This window comes from Mesoplodon densirostris, chromosome 4 (genome assembly GCF_025265405.1).
Source record: "Mesoplodon densirostris isolate mMesDen1 chromosome 4, mMesDen1 primary haplotype, whole genome shotgun sequence".
NCBI lineage: Eukaryota > Metazoa > Chordata > Mammalia > Artiodactyla > Ziphiidae > Mesoplodon > Mesoplodon densirostris.
Window position 1 is genome coordinate 33,495,384 of NC_082664.1, and position 13,982 is coordinate 33,509,365.

Genomic DNA, 13,982 nt, shown 5'->3' on the forward strand with positions numbered 1-13,982 from the left:
TCTCACAGATAACAAAGGGGTTGGGAGACAGCACGAAAGGGTACCACTTAAGTTCCCAATACCAATATTCCCAACGAGTTTAAGCCACTTTTCAACGGAGTCTACCAGAGGGTCCTGAGGACAGAGCAGCTATTTGTACCTCCCAGTGACATCCAAGTGAGAGACTGCCCAATGTGTTAGTGCAATACGTCACTTAAGGTGAAGCATCAGTTTGAATTGGTGGGAACCTGCCACTTGCTGTCCTCTTTTTCTTCATACCTTTTTCTGCCCCTCTGATCTCTTTTAGGTCTCTGGACTGTCAGGTGGACCATTGGTGCTGCAGTGGAAGCCAGCGGCTAAGTCTTGTGTATGGCGTGGTTAAGGTTGCAGCCTCTTACTTCTGCCTTCCTCCATTTTGGGCTGATTACCTTTGTGCTCTTCCTGAATGGTCTTCGGGCAGAGGCTGGCGGCTCAGGGGATGTGCCCAGCACAGGGCAGAACAATGAGTCCTGTACGGGGTCATCGGACTGCAAGGAGGGTGTCATCCTGCCAATCTGGTACCCGGAGAACCCTTCCCTCGGAGACAAGATTGCCAGGGTCATTGTCTATTTTGTGGCCCTGATATACATGTTTCTCGGGGTATCCATCATTGCTGATCGCTTCATGGCATCTATTGAAGTCATCACGTCTCAAGAGAGAGAGGTGACTATCAAAAAGCCCAATGGAGAGACCAGCACAACCACAATTAGGGTCTGGAACGAAACTGTCTCCAATCTGACCCTTATGGCCCTGGGTTCCTCTGCTCCTGAGATCCTCCTCTCTTTAATTGAGGTGTGTGGTCATGGGTTCATTGCTGGTGATCTGGGACCTTCTACCATTGTAGGCAGCGCAGCCTTCAACATGTTCATTATCATTGGTATCTGCGTCTACGTGATCCCCGATGGAGAGACTCGCAAGATAAAGCACCTCCGAGTCTTCTTTGTCACTGCTGCTTGGAGCATCTTTGCCTACATCTGGCTCTATATGATCCTGGCTGTCTTCTCTCCTGGTGTGGTCCAGGTTTGGGAAGGCCTCCTCACTCTCTTCTTCTTTCCAGTGTGTGTCCTTCTGGCCTGGGTGGCAGATAAGCGACTGCTCTTCTACAAATACATGCACAAAAAGTACCGCACAGATAAACACCGAGGAATCATCATAGAGACAGAGGGTGACCACCCCAAGGGCATCGAGATGGATGGGAAAATGATGAATTCCCACTTCCTAGATGGGCATCTGGTGCCCCTGGAAGGGAAGGAAGTGGATGAGTCCCGCAGGGAGATGATCCGGATTCTCAAGGATCTGAAGCAAAAACACCCAGAGAAGGACTTAGATCAGCTGGTAGAGATGGCCAATTACTATGCTCTCTCCCATCAACAGAAGAGCCGTGCCTTCTACCGGATCCAGGCCACCCGTATGATGACTGGTGCAGGCAATATCCTGAAGAAGCATGCAGCAGAACAAGCCAAAAAGTCCTCTAGCATGAGCGAGGTGCACACTGATGAGCCAGAGGACTTTGTCTCCAAGGTCTTCTTTGACCCGTGCTCTTACCAGTGCCTGGAGAACTGTGGGGCTGTGCTCCTGACAGTGATGAGGAAGGGGGGGGACATGTCCAAGACCCTGTATGTGGACTACAAAACAGAGGATGGTTCTGCCAATGCGGGGGCTGACTATGAGTTCACAGAGGGCACTGTGGTTCTGAAGCCAGGAGAGACCCAGAAGGAGTTCTCTGTGGGCATCATTGATGATGACATTTTTGAGGAGGATGAACACTTCTTTGTGAGGTTGAGCAACGTCCGCATAGAGGAGGAGCAGCCAGCGGAGGGGATACCTCCCAGAGTACTCAATAGTCTTCCCTTGCCTCAGGCTGTCCTGGTGTCCCCTTGTGTGGCCACAGTCACCATCTTGGATGATGACCATGCGGGCATCTTCACTTTTGAATGTGACACTATTCATGTCAGTGAAAGTATTGGTGTCATGGAGGTCAAGGTTCTGCGGACATCAGGTGCCCGGGGCACAGTCATCGTACCCTTTAGGACAGTAGAAGGGGCCGCCAAGGGTGGTGGTGAGGATTTTGAAGACACATATGGGGAGATGGAGTTCAAGAATGATGAAACTGTGTAAGTAACCTTCCCACAGTCCATCTGCCTCCGTCCCTTGCCACCCCCTTTTCTCCTGCACCACGTTTTAAAACTTTTTCTTGTGTTTGTGTTAATGTCAAACTTTGGTTCCATCACAGGTATGCAGGATCAGCAGACCCTCCTGCCAGGTTCTGCTTCCAAAATCTCCTTCAGCTTTCTCACTTTGAATTGTTTATGGGCAAGGAATCCTGTGGCAGGATCTAAGGACATAGAACATTTTGTCCACTGAAACTCAAAATGATGGCTGGTGGAGGTGTGGGATGACAGAAGTTCTGATATCAGATGTGGGGGGATTCTTGTGAATTCTCCTAGCAAGAGCTAGGAGACTGCTTGGGTCTCTCCTTCCTCCTCTTCTCAGGCCAAGGGCTTACATGAGCTTTGAAGCCAATCCTTTCCATTCTGAGACGGTGGTAGCCCAATCAGGACATCCTCAAAAAAGTGAGTGGCATTGGCTTTTTTTTTCCAGTACCATATTGCAACCGTATTGTATAAGCAGATTTCAGGCACCTCTCCTTCAATTTGGAAATGGCAAAATGGATTGAAACTTAGCAGTCTCTTTAAACACCCATAGGCTATTTTATGGTGCGAGGCTTGCCCAGTTTAGGTGAGATGAATCAGTATGGTTTGGGTCCTGGAGGTATCTTGGAGAAGCAGAGCTCCCAGGGCAGTGGCCACCTGTCTTCAGTCACAGGTCTAAGCTCCAAAATCTGGCTAAGCACTGGAGGAGAAACCTCTTAGGAATTGTGGGGGGAAAATACGTCTTCTGTGTGGTCATCTCTTTTCATAGTCCAGAGTTCTCCTAAAATACTTCTCAGGTTACTGCCCCATTTAGTCCTTCAGACACTGTGGGTCTTGCACTTCTATTGCCTTGGTCACTCTGAGGCCTCTTCCCATTGAAACATCTTGTACTGGGTATTCAGTCCTGTTCTCAGATGGATATCTTTAAAGAAGATAGCAGACTGACTCTCCCCAGGATTTGCAGTGATAGCAGACTGACTCTCCCCAGGATTTGCAGCTTATGAGAGGGCAGACTTTCCAAGGTTGCCAAGAAGAAAGGGGATGAGAAGGGGGATGAGAACATTGGTCTCAGAATTCCTGCTCACATCCACAAGCAATAAGCAGTAGAGGGGAAGAGCAAAAGGGGCATATATAGACAGTGGGAGATGTCAAACTGCTCCAAGAACCTGCTAAAAACACTTTCAATGGGAAATGAAAACTCTCATCTGTAAAGTGGGAATAACAATACTTTCCTTGCCTCAAGGCTGGGCTGGTCTCTTTTTGCAGTTCCTCTCAGCTGTAAGATTTTCTGAACTATAGACATAGGCTCTCATACCCACAGCAGCCAAAGATGGAAGGGGGGATACTGTTTTCTGAAATGAAATGACCATTGACAAATTGATTCATTGGAGCTCTGTTTAGTCATTTTGCTGGGAAGGATAATAATTTGTTAACGTAAGTAAAAACCTGTGCCTTCTAGAGAATACTATCCATTTATATGTGCTCTCAGGAGAATGCTTATACATACAAATGAAGGCCCTCGCTGGGAGGAAAAAACTCCATGAAATTTCACACGTATTTATGGCAATGTCAGTAGATAAGAAGTTATTGTCAGGCACTAAATGACATCAAGACCACAGCATTGGCCATAATTGGACAGACTTGGGGTTCCTCCTATTCAGTACCTGTCTACCGAGGGAACTGAAGTGTAGTTTTTGAGAGATCAGAAGTTGAGCTCCCAATTTCTTCGCCTCATTAATAATCAATTGTGCACCTAGGATCTCTAAATATGACTAAACCTTCCTCATACCTGTGTGTATTTTCAGCTTGATTACTGTCTTGGTGTAAAGGAGCCTCATGAATGATCGCTTCTGGGTGATATTTGTTCTAAATGTATATGCACTTCCACACGTTTGAGATGCTGGTCCAGGGTATTGTAGGGTTTCCCATCTATTCCTTTGCATTATTTTTTAGACTTCAGTGGACTTTAGACTACCCTCTTGGCCTTCTTCATTGCAGAAGAATGAGTCCAAAATCTGCTAGTCTCTTCTCACAAAAGGAGCCCTACCTTTGATACTTTAAATTGTAATTTTACAACTAGAGGCAGTATGATACAGCCAAAAAAACCCACGGGCTCTAAGTATAGTACTCTGGGTTAGGATCCTGGCTCTACTACTGATTTAACTATGTAGCTTGGAGAAATTTTATTAACTTAGATTAAGTAAATGGGGATTGAAAAAATGGGGATAATAATGTCTCTCATGCAGGGCTATTATAATGATTCAAGATATTATATGCAGTGTTCCTTGTACATGGTATGTGCTCAGTAAACAAGGCCATTAATAGTAATATCAATGAATTAACAATATTCTTCAGAAGACGCTATTGATCCAATCAGGTTACCTGATTGGATCTCCGTGTGACCCTAATTAATAAGCATGCAAGTTTTTTGGTTACCATGAAGATTACTAATCTAAACTCATAAAATACTGGAGCCAGAAGGGACCTCAGAATATCTTCCAGGTATCATAGAGTAGTGTTTCTCAAATTTTAATGTGCTTATGAGCCACTCAGGGATCTTGCTAAAATGCAGATTATTATTGCAAAGGTCTAGAGTAGAGCTTGAGATTCTGCATTTCTAACAAGCTCTTGATGCTCCTGATGCCAAATTAGAGTTGAAAGGCTCTAAAGCTCTTGACCAAACCATGAAACCCAGGAAGGAAAGTGGCTTTTCAGATGACTTTCATGCTTGGATCATGGATGCTTGCTTTCCAGTTCCAATGTTCAACTTCATCTTATCTAGAATCTAGCTCTTACCCTGAGACCCTGCTAATCGCAATACCAATCTGGAAACTGAAATGAAAACCCTCAGGAGGACTTAGACAGAAGCTGGGTGATGCCTGGAACCATTTTACTTTCTAATCCTTCTCTCTTTGTGTAGCTTTTTTTGCCCACCAATCCTGGTAGCTTTGTCACTTTTGCCCTCACCATACTCCTCTGAATCTATTCAGGATGAAGCCAGGCCTATGCTCTATCAATAATATTAGGTCCGTGAATTCACTCGTTTGGTTTTGTGCTTTACTTCTTCAAAGGTGTCCTTAGCACCATGGTAGGATGAAAAAACATGAACTTTGGCGTCTGACAAACAGGTGTGAATCCATCACTCACCAGCTGTGTAACTTGTAATGAGTCACTTCAGCTGTCTGAGTCCCAGATATCTTGTTGGAATGATAGGAACAGTAATATCTATTCTTCAGGATTGTGATAAGTACTACATACAAATATGAAGAAAATGCACCTTTAGCACAGTGCCTGCTCATCAAAGGTGCTCATTCATTCAGCAGACAGTTATTAAATATCTGCTACATCCTAGGTACATTACTAGGTACCAGAGAGAAATAAGTGATTAAGATAAGCTGGCATTTCAGCTCCCAAGGGTCTTATTCTCCAGTGGAGTGGACACAAGGTATACATACAAATCAAAACACATGGGAGAAGTATGGTTGAGATAAGCTCAATAAAAGGGGAATGAAACTCCTCATTGTGTGTGTGACACCACTAAAGATTTTTGTTTTTTTTAAAAATTTATTTATTTACTTTTTTTTGGGCTGCATTTGGTCTTTGTTGCTGCGCGTGGGTTTTCTCTAGTTGCAGCGAACGGGGGCTACTCTTCGTTGCAGTGTGTGGGCTTCTCATTGCGGTGGCTTCTCTTGTTGTAGAGCATGGGCTCTAGGCACGTGGGCTTCAGTAGCTGTGGCTCGTGGGCTCTAGAGTGCAGGCTCAGTAGTTGTGGTGCACAGGCTTAGTTGCTCCACGGCATGTGGGATCTTCCTGGACCAGGGCTCGAAACTATGTCCCCTGCATTGGCAGGTGGATTCTTAACCACTGCGCCACCAGGGAAGTCTGACTAAAGTTTTTAAAGTCACCTTCATTAAGGATGTAGTACTGAAGTAGATGAAGTGGGGCTGGGGGTGGGTGGAAACATGATTACTTTAAACCCACGTTAAAATAAACTCGTGATATTTGAGAGGGATACTACTGACATCTGCGTGCTCCAGCAGAATCCATACCCTTGTGACTACCACTGCAGCACATCCTGGGAATAATAGCCTCTGAGCCTCCGGCAGATAATAATAAAGTCTCACCGAGATACGGGTGCTTGCCAGCATGTTAATCTCACTCACTGAACGTGTGACTGGCTCCTGTGTCCCAGGCTCACAGCGCGCCTCTGCAAAAATAAGATTATTGCGGCTCATTGACCTTTGGGGTCTCTGGGAATATTCAAAGCCACAGATGTCAAGACCTACTGTAATTAAATAGCAGAGGCCTCCTTCAAAGAAGAATGGAGTATTAGCTGTACCATGCATTTCCCAAGCAAATTAGGACGTTAAAACTGGAAGGTATCTGACCTCCCAGTTTTACAAATCATGAAGTTGAGAATCAGAGATGCAAAGTGACTTGTCCAGGATCACACAGGTAGATATGATAGAAAATTAGACTTTTAGATAGAAAGGACTTTTTAGATGCTACTGATTTAATGTCTCCCCCTCCCGATTTGGACCTTTCCATTTTATTTTTATCCATCAAAATCTCAACTTCGGAAAGAATATGGAAATTCTTGGGTGACAGATGCTCTGGAAGTGCACATCCAGGAGTGTTATGTGACTAATGTCTTAACTAAGAATAATAATATATTATGGACTATTTTTAATCTCTTGGTTCACCTTGAAACTGTTGAAGGAAAATAGTGAGCCCATAGAAAAGTTTTAAAAAGCTTTGTCTTAGTGATCTCTTGCTGAGGGAGACACGTGTAGCTAAGACATCTTTTAGTGATGGTTAACTTCAGGCTAGACCTTGTTGCATGAAATAATGCAGGTTTTGTTTTGTTTTGTTTTGTTTTGTTTCAGAATGATGCAGGCCATTCTCTTCCAGGGGTGCTTTCTCTGTAAAGTTTCAGCCCAAGGATCTTCCCATCAAAACCTATACAAATCTGGAGTTATCCAGGACACAATTTTTACATTCTCCAAGTTGACTGAAACACTGGACTTTTCTCTTTTTCTTTGGCTTAGTAGGGTGACAGGATAGTCTATCTGGCCACGGAGGAACATTATTTGCCTCTAGAATGCCCCTTCTGTGCTTGAGAAAAGTCACAAGCTGCACGCTTAGTGAGGGTGGGAGTGCAGTGGAGGTAGATGTATTTCCCCCTTAGCTGGCATCCCTCCCTTTCTCCTTTCTTCTGCCTGCAGTGCCTGATTTCCAGTAACAAGCTGTCTTTTTGGTTTAGGTAAACAGTCAGTCACCCAGGCCACGGCTTCATGGAACTCACAGTGGAGCTGTGTGCTTGGTTCAGAGTTGTCCTGAAGAAGGGAATCCATGTCTAAGCCAATTGTTTAACGGGGGGACTTAACAGTACAGTGGAACATTTCAGGTAGGGTCGTTCAACTACAATTCTGTCTCTTTTGGGCCCAAAGGAGTGATTAGAGGCTATGTGGACTCTTTAGCAGAAGCTTTGGATGTTGTGCCCCAAAAAGCCCCAGGTCCTGCTAATTTTTTTCGTTTTTTCTTAATTACTGAAATTGCCAAAGAATATGTCAAAGGGTGACATATTCCAACTTCAGGATTCATAAAGCACCCCAAGTATACTTAAACCATACATGTCTGTAAAGATGTCCAGGAAGTCCAGAGCCTTCCTGGTTAATTTGTTTTAAGGTCTAAGGGTACAACATTCCTGGCAATACTGGATCAGGCAACACTCCCTCTACTTGACCTGGTCAGGGACCATATACAGCACCGTATTCAGTGTATTCACCGTATTCACCGTATTCTTCTGACTTTGATCTGCCATCTAGTATGAGAAAGTTCAGGGTGCAGGGTTAGAGATTCTGCCAGGAAGAATGTCAGTTTGGGTTTGAGGAGAAAGGCACACTGCCATTGGAGATGATCACATGACCAGCCAATCAGAAGGTGAAACATTCTCAGCCTCAAAGCAGGGTCTCCTGTGCACTGCTTGGAATGATACTAGTTGGGGCGTCAGGCAATAATAAAGGAATGACAGTGGAGATCCTGCTATGGGCCTTGCTTCGTTTTTGACTCTTCTGGCTCTTAAGGTCGAATTTTCCTCATTCACTCACAAGCATGATGGAAAGGGATACTTGGGCAAAATGAGGTGGCTGAGTGGGGAGGACTCTTCCTTTTTGTCCAACTTTTATCAACTTCCCAGGTGTATTTGGGTCATACATGAGCACTCATTCCTTCCCCATCGTTTGGCTGTGCCCCTGTCAACTCCACGAGGAATGGAGTAGAATTCAGAGCTACAGTCTTTGGTTTATTCAAGACGTTGTTTTCTTGCTGTCTTTTTTTTTTTTGCGGTATGCAGGCCTCTCACTGCTGTGGCCTCTCCAGTTGCGGAGCACGGGCTCCGGACGTGCAGGCCCAGCGGCCATGGCTCACGGGCCTAGCTGCTCTGCGGCATGTGGGATCCTCCCAGACCAGGGCACGAACCCGTGTCGCCTGCATCGGTCTTGCTATCTTTTTAAAAGAAAAATTAACCTGTGCTTCCAGAACCCGATCAGAAGTCCTGGCATAGAGCCAGTAGTGTGTAACTGATAGTTTGAGAGAGAGAACTCCTTGACCTGCAAACAGAGCAAAGTCCCCGTATTTAAATTCTGCACCATCCAGAAACTTTTGCAGGAATCACATGCATTGAGAATTTTGCTAAAAGGTCATGAAGGAAAGCACTAGGTAAACATTCTCAGGTGGAGTGATAATTATCACTCATAGGAATTATATTCCCACCCCTGCCGCCTACCACGCACCCAAGTAGGAAGTTATCTGGGTGAGTACAGAAGATAAAATTGAAAGTAAAAGTTATTCACTATGGAAAAATTTGTTTTTCTAAAATTGAGTCATCACTAGGTGTGTGCATATATTTGAGTTTAGTTATCAGTGTGGCACCAACCTGACCCTCTCTAGTGAAGGGTCAGCATGCATGGACACAGCCTTGTTAACCTGCCCTTGCCTGAGCCCAGTTCACTTACCATTTGGTGGCAAGGGTTCATGAAGAACCAGTTAGTTATGATACAGACAACACTCTAGATTCTTTAGTTGGTGCTTTCAAAATGAGTGACATCTTGATAGTAACTTCCTACTCAGAATATGGCTGCGGAACAAATTATGGATTACAGATGACTAATTCTGCCATTTCTCCGTAGTAGTCCATCTTTTTTCAGAGCTCTTGGTCTTGATTTGTCTCCCTTTTGGTTTCCTCCTCGTGTATCCCATGTGATTTCTCCTCGGGACCCCCACCACCACCCGACCCTCTCTTTCTGAGCTGTGGTGATGGAGAGTGTACCCTGCAACTGTCCCTAGAGCAAGCCCTGGCCCCGGCTGCAAATCTTCTATGTGTTCACTTTATTTCCCCTCTTGTACCTTCCTTTCTGTTTGGATGCACTTTGCTTACACTTGCTCTCTCTTCTAAACGTCCTCGGCTGCATCTTTTCTTTCTCTACTGTGTATGCTCAAGGCGCTGCTGACACTCACGCCGTGGTTTCTACTTCTGCTCGAGCTCAGTGCCTTCCTCCCCACGTCCTTTAGTCCCGTCTCCTCTCTTACTCTTATCCTATTCCCTACGTCCCGTTCCTTCACACTGTTGGCATCTGTATTTGGATTGCCTTCTCTCTACTGTCTGATCTATGATTTCTTTGGGTGACCAAGAGTGCACTGTGGGTATCCCTTAAGAAAGCCCGGCATTTGGACAGAAAGAACTAGCCTCACGATAATACCAAGAAGACTGATATCTCCCAGGAAACAAACCACTTACTCTTCACCGCAAAGTGTTTGACTGTTAAGACAAGAAGGTTGAATTATAAGGATCCAGCATAGACTGGAACTGGTATTGGAAAGGCATCAGAGGCTGCAGGTGCCCTAGGGACCACCTTCTCTTTCTGACGCTGTCTCTCTAGGCGATGGGGTCTTTGTCTCCTGGCATCTCTGCTTCTCTCTGTGGCCTTCTCCCTTATTGCTTAGATGATACCTCACAGCCCAACAGTCCTATCTCCTACTTGGAAAGATCTTTCTATTCTTCTAGCTCAGATTCTCAAGGGAAGAAATCTGTTGCCCCCTCCCCCCAACCCCTGCCTTTTTTTCCACCTTAACTATGTCAAAGGCCACTGGCCCAATATGTATTTGTTGCCCTGTGTCAAGCCAGGTTTCCACCCACCCCTAACTTGACGGTTAATCTGCCATAATTGGGTGGTGGGGTAGGAAAACAAAGTTGCCCAGGTGTTCCCATGGTAAGCTACCTAAGCAGTTGTGTCTCTAAGTGGTGGACAATGTCGCTTAGAAGGAAGTCCCAAGTGAGACAGTCATCTGTCACCTCAAAACTGACACAGTATATAAAGTTTGCAGTGCCTCTGAGAGAGTGCTGATTTTATAGTGGTCAGTGCTGGGGTGGTAGGCTGGAGAATGGGAGACATTGCCACCTCTGGAGCCCTCAGCCCTACCGTATTCATCAAGCTGGTCACAGACTCAGCAGCCAAGGTTCAAATGGCCTCTGCCCAGATCAACAGAAAACATTCCTAGTGGGTGATGCTCAGTGACACAAATCTCAAGGTTACTAGTTTCATTCCTCCTCCTTTGCCCTCTTCTGGTCCGTCCTCTCCAGGAGACTAACATCAGAAGATAATCTGCCATCATTTTCAGGTGCACTATTTGGGTACTGAGTCACTGTCAAAGCCTCTTCGTGGATTTGGGTTTCCAGAGCAGCCTGTGTTCCCAACCAGGACAGAAAGCTTCCCTGCCACTCATGCTTGCCAGGGATAGAATGACAGCCTTTCCCTCCCCACCCCTCCCCTGCTAGACAGCTGGTCTGCTGGACTTAGCCAGAGCCAGCAGGCAACCCCCCCTCCTCCCTTATCTTTGCAGCTGTAATTTGATGCCTTTCCAGGAACTCCCTGGAAGCCAGAGTATTCTCATCTCCAGGTGGCACAGTATGTGACTCTACCAAGTGTCCACGTCCCAGGACACAGGGCTGGGTGTAAAATAGGACTCTTTCTGTGTCAGTTCCAGTCAGTCCATCGTGGCTGTCCAGGCAGCCATCTTGGAAAGGATTTTAGAGGCTGTATCTGGACTCAGCTGTGGATGTGAGAAGAAAAGCCAACTGTCTGTCAACTCTAGTCCTGGGATGACAGATGAAAAGAAAGGGATAAAGAAAGTAGGGATAGGGGCTTCCCTGGTGGCACAGTGGTTGAGAGTCCGCCTGCCAGTGCAGGGGACACGGATTCGTGCCCTGGTCCGGGAAGATCCCACATGCCGTGGAGCGGCTGGGCCCGTGAGCCATGGCCGCTGAGCCTGCGCGTCCGGAGCCTGTGCTCTGCAACGGGAGAGGCCACAGCAGTGAGAGACCCGCGTACCGCAAAAAAAAAAAAATAAATAAATAAAAATAAATAAATAAAAGAAAGTAGGGATAAAGTAGGGATATCTTCATGGGATAAAGAAAGTAGGAGTCTCCATTTCACTGGGGTGCATTAGCATGAAGTTGCCACTATCTCTCCAATACCGGGCCAGTCCTAATGCGAAAAGCCTCATTGGATCACTGTCTTCTTCATCCTGCATAACTCGGAACTTTCTTCTAATCCCTGGATGAATCCACAGGGACATAAATCCCCATTGGACGTATGATGCAGATAACTTTCTTATCCGACCAGAATCTTCCAGAAACCTTGCTAACCTAGCGGGCTTCGTAAACTAGACCAGTGGTTCCCAACCAGCTCCCCATCAAAGGCCATTTTAATTATCTATTCCTTCTCATGGATCCCAGGTGCTAGAAGATTCTTAGCTGAAAATTAATTAGATTTCCCTTTTCTCATAAAATATAGCAAAAGATAACTAGTGTTATGACAATGAGTTAATATAGTTCTAGCCAAAGTAGACAGAAGTGACATTTTAATTAACCTGTGTGGACTGTTGGAAGAATACATACTTTCTATTTTGGGGGTTGGGGAGAGAGTAGAATAAACACAGCCACGGGCTTACTTTCAAAGAACAAATTGACGTAAAATGCTTTGAAAATATTAGGCACTAATTGTTTAAAGTTGTTTTGAAGAGGGTGACCTCCTGGGGAGATCCAAATATTCTGGAGAATATATCAGAATATAGGACACAGTATTGGTTATCGAGGCTTCAGCATTGTTTAGACCTTGGAGAAAGATTACTATTGTTGTTTTTCTTCTTACATAATAAAACTTCTAATATTTGTATGAAAATATAAAATTCAACTTTTAAAAGTAAAGGATTTGTCATACCTCTAGAGTTAATATTATCACTGTCTTCAGATGAGGTAACTGAAAGTAAGAAATATTAATTTACCTTAGAACACAGAGCTTTTAAGGGTCAGTATCCAAACGTAGATCATCTGCTTAAATCACATATTCTTTCGACTATGTTACATATTTTAGCCTCAGAATAAGGTCATGAAGCTGAAAGCAGCAGGCTTTCTTCTCATATGGAAGGAGTTAAGAGGACATCTCTTCCTTAACAGCAAGAGTTGGCTGTCCTTTAATTCAGGGGCAACTGGGCCCAAGGAATTTGGCAAGGGCCAAATAGACTCCTTAATGCCCAGCTCAGAAATCTGGACTCATCACTCTTGACCTGCTGGCTCAGACACACCCTTGCCTAGGCCGATACAGACAGGGGCCTTGTTTGTGTCACTTCACCATCAGGAACTATCAACAGATAATGTTTTGGCCTGCTGCCTGGGGAACAGGGCAGGGCTGGCTCAGGACCATGGGTTCAGATCGAGGGGCCTCCTTTGAGACTGTGACCCTGGTGTCTGAGGACATCCCGGACCAAGGGTTAGAGGAGGAGGATGGTAAGAAGGTGCAGGTGGGTTCTGCCTGCAGCCCCCAGAGAGCCTATGAGAGCCCCCCCCTCCAGAGAGGAGGTGGGGAAGCAGGTGCCAGTCACTCAGGGTACAGTCAGCAGACATTCATGGAGCTCATTCTGTGGGCTGAGCACAGTGAGAAGAGGCACTGTCCCTGTCTTCAGGAAGTTCCCAGGCTGACGGGGAAGGGAGTGCGTGTGAGAGTTGCTATGAAAGAGGGATCGCCGAGCCTCAGCCACACAGGCACTCCCTCCTGCCTTTTGCTGGGATTCACTTTGGAGTGATTAAAGGTGACTTGCACACCCCCTCCTCCAGTCAACTCAGAAGGACTTGTTAGAAGGAGGGCTGGTTGGCTTCAGCTTGTGAGACATGCACGGATAGAAGTAGAAGTTGACCTCAGGAGTAAACGGTCCCCGGGCAGGGTGCGTCCTCAGATCAGAGCAGCACTTGGTTCATCTCCATCACACATCATAGGGACACAAAAGATGTCTGTTGAATGAGTGAATGAATGAATGAGTGAATGAACAGAGTGAATTCTTGGCCTGTCCTCTGGCTCTGTACTACCTCCCGGTTGCAGCAAGCTCGGAGGATATGGGATTTGAACACATCTCTTAGGTATGAGGTCCAGGGATGCCCACCATCCCCCACTCCCCGTGCCTTCCTCCTCTTCTCTCCCAGTGTCAGCGACATCCACAGAGCCCTCTGGCTTCAGGCATCTGAGCGCCTCCCCAACCTGACCCCTGCCCTGCACCAGCTCTGCCGAAGGTCTGTTCCTGGGCTGCTCGGCTACCTCTGAGCACAGGCTGTCTTTGATGCTCAGGAGACACCCTGTAATTCAGTTAGGAGCTCCCTCCAGGGAGCATGTCATTATGTCCTATCTGGGCCTTGTAATGACAGCCCCTTGCCACCGCGCAGGGAGCTGCCCTGCTCAGCTGCCCAGAACCTTTCCCTGG

General features: G+C 46.1%; 1 protein-coding gene across 8 annotated transcripts in view; it reads left to right on the plus strand.

The window, feature by feature from the left end:
• Positions 1-348: 348 nt before the first annotated feature.
• SLC8A3 (solute carrier family 8 member A3) overlaps positions 349-13,982 on the plus strand; it is a 126,882-nt gene continuing 113,248 nt past the window's right edge. For all 8 annotated transcript variants that reach the window (XM_060098025.1, XM_060098022.1, XM_060098027.1 and 5 more), the window contains exon 1: positions 349-2,132. In XM_060098025.1, the coding sequence (XP_059954008.1) occupies positions 349-2,132 (1,784 nt within the window). The remainder of the gene's footprint in view (positions 2,133-13,982) is intronic.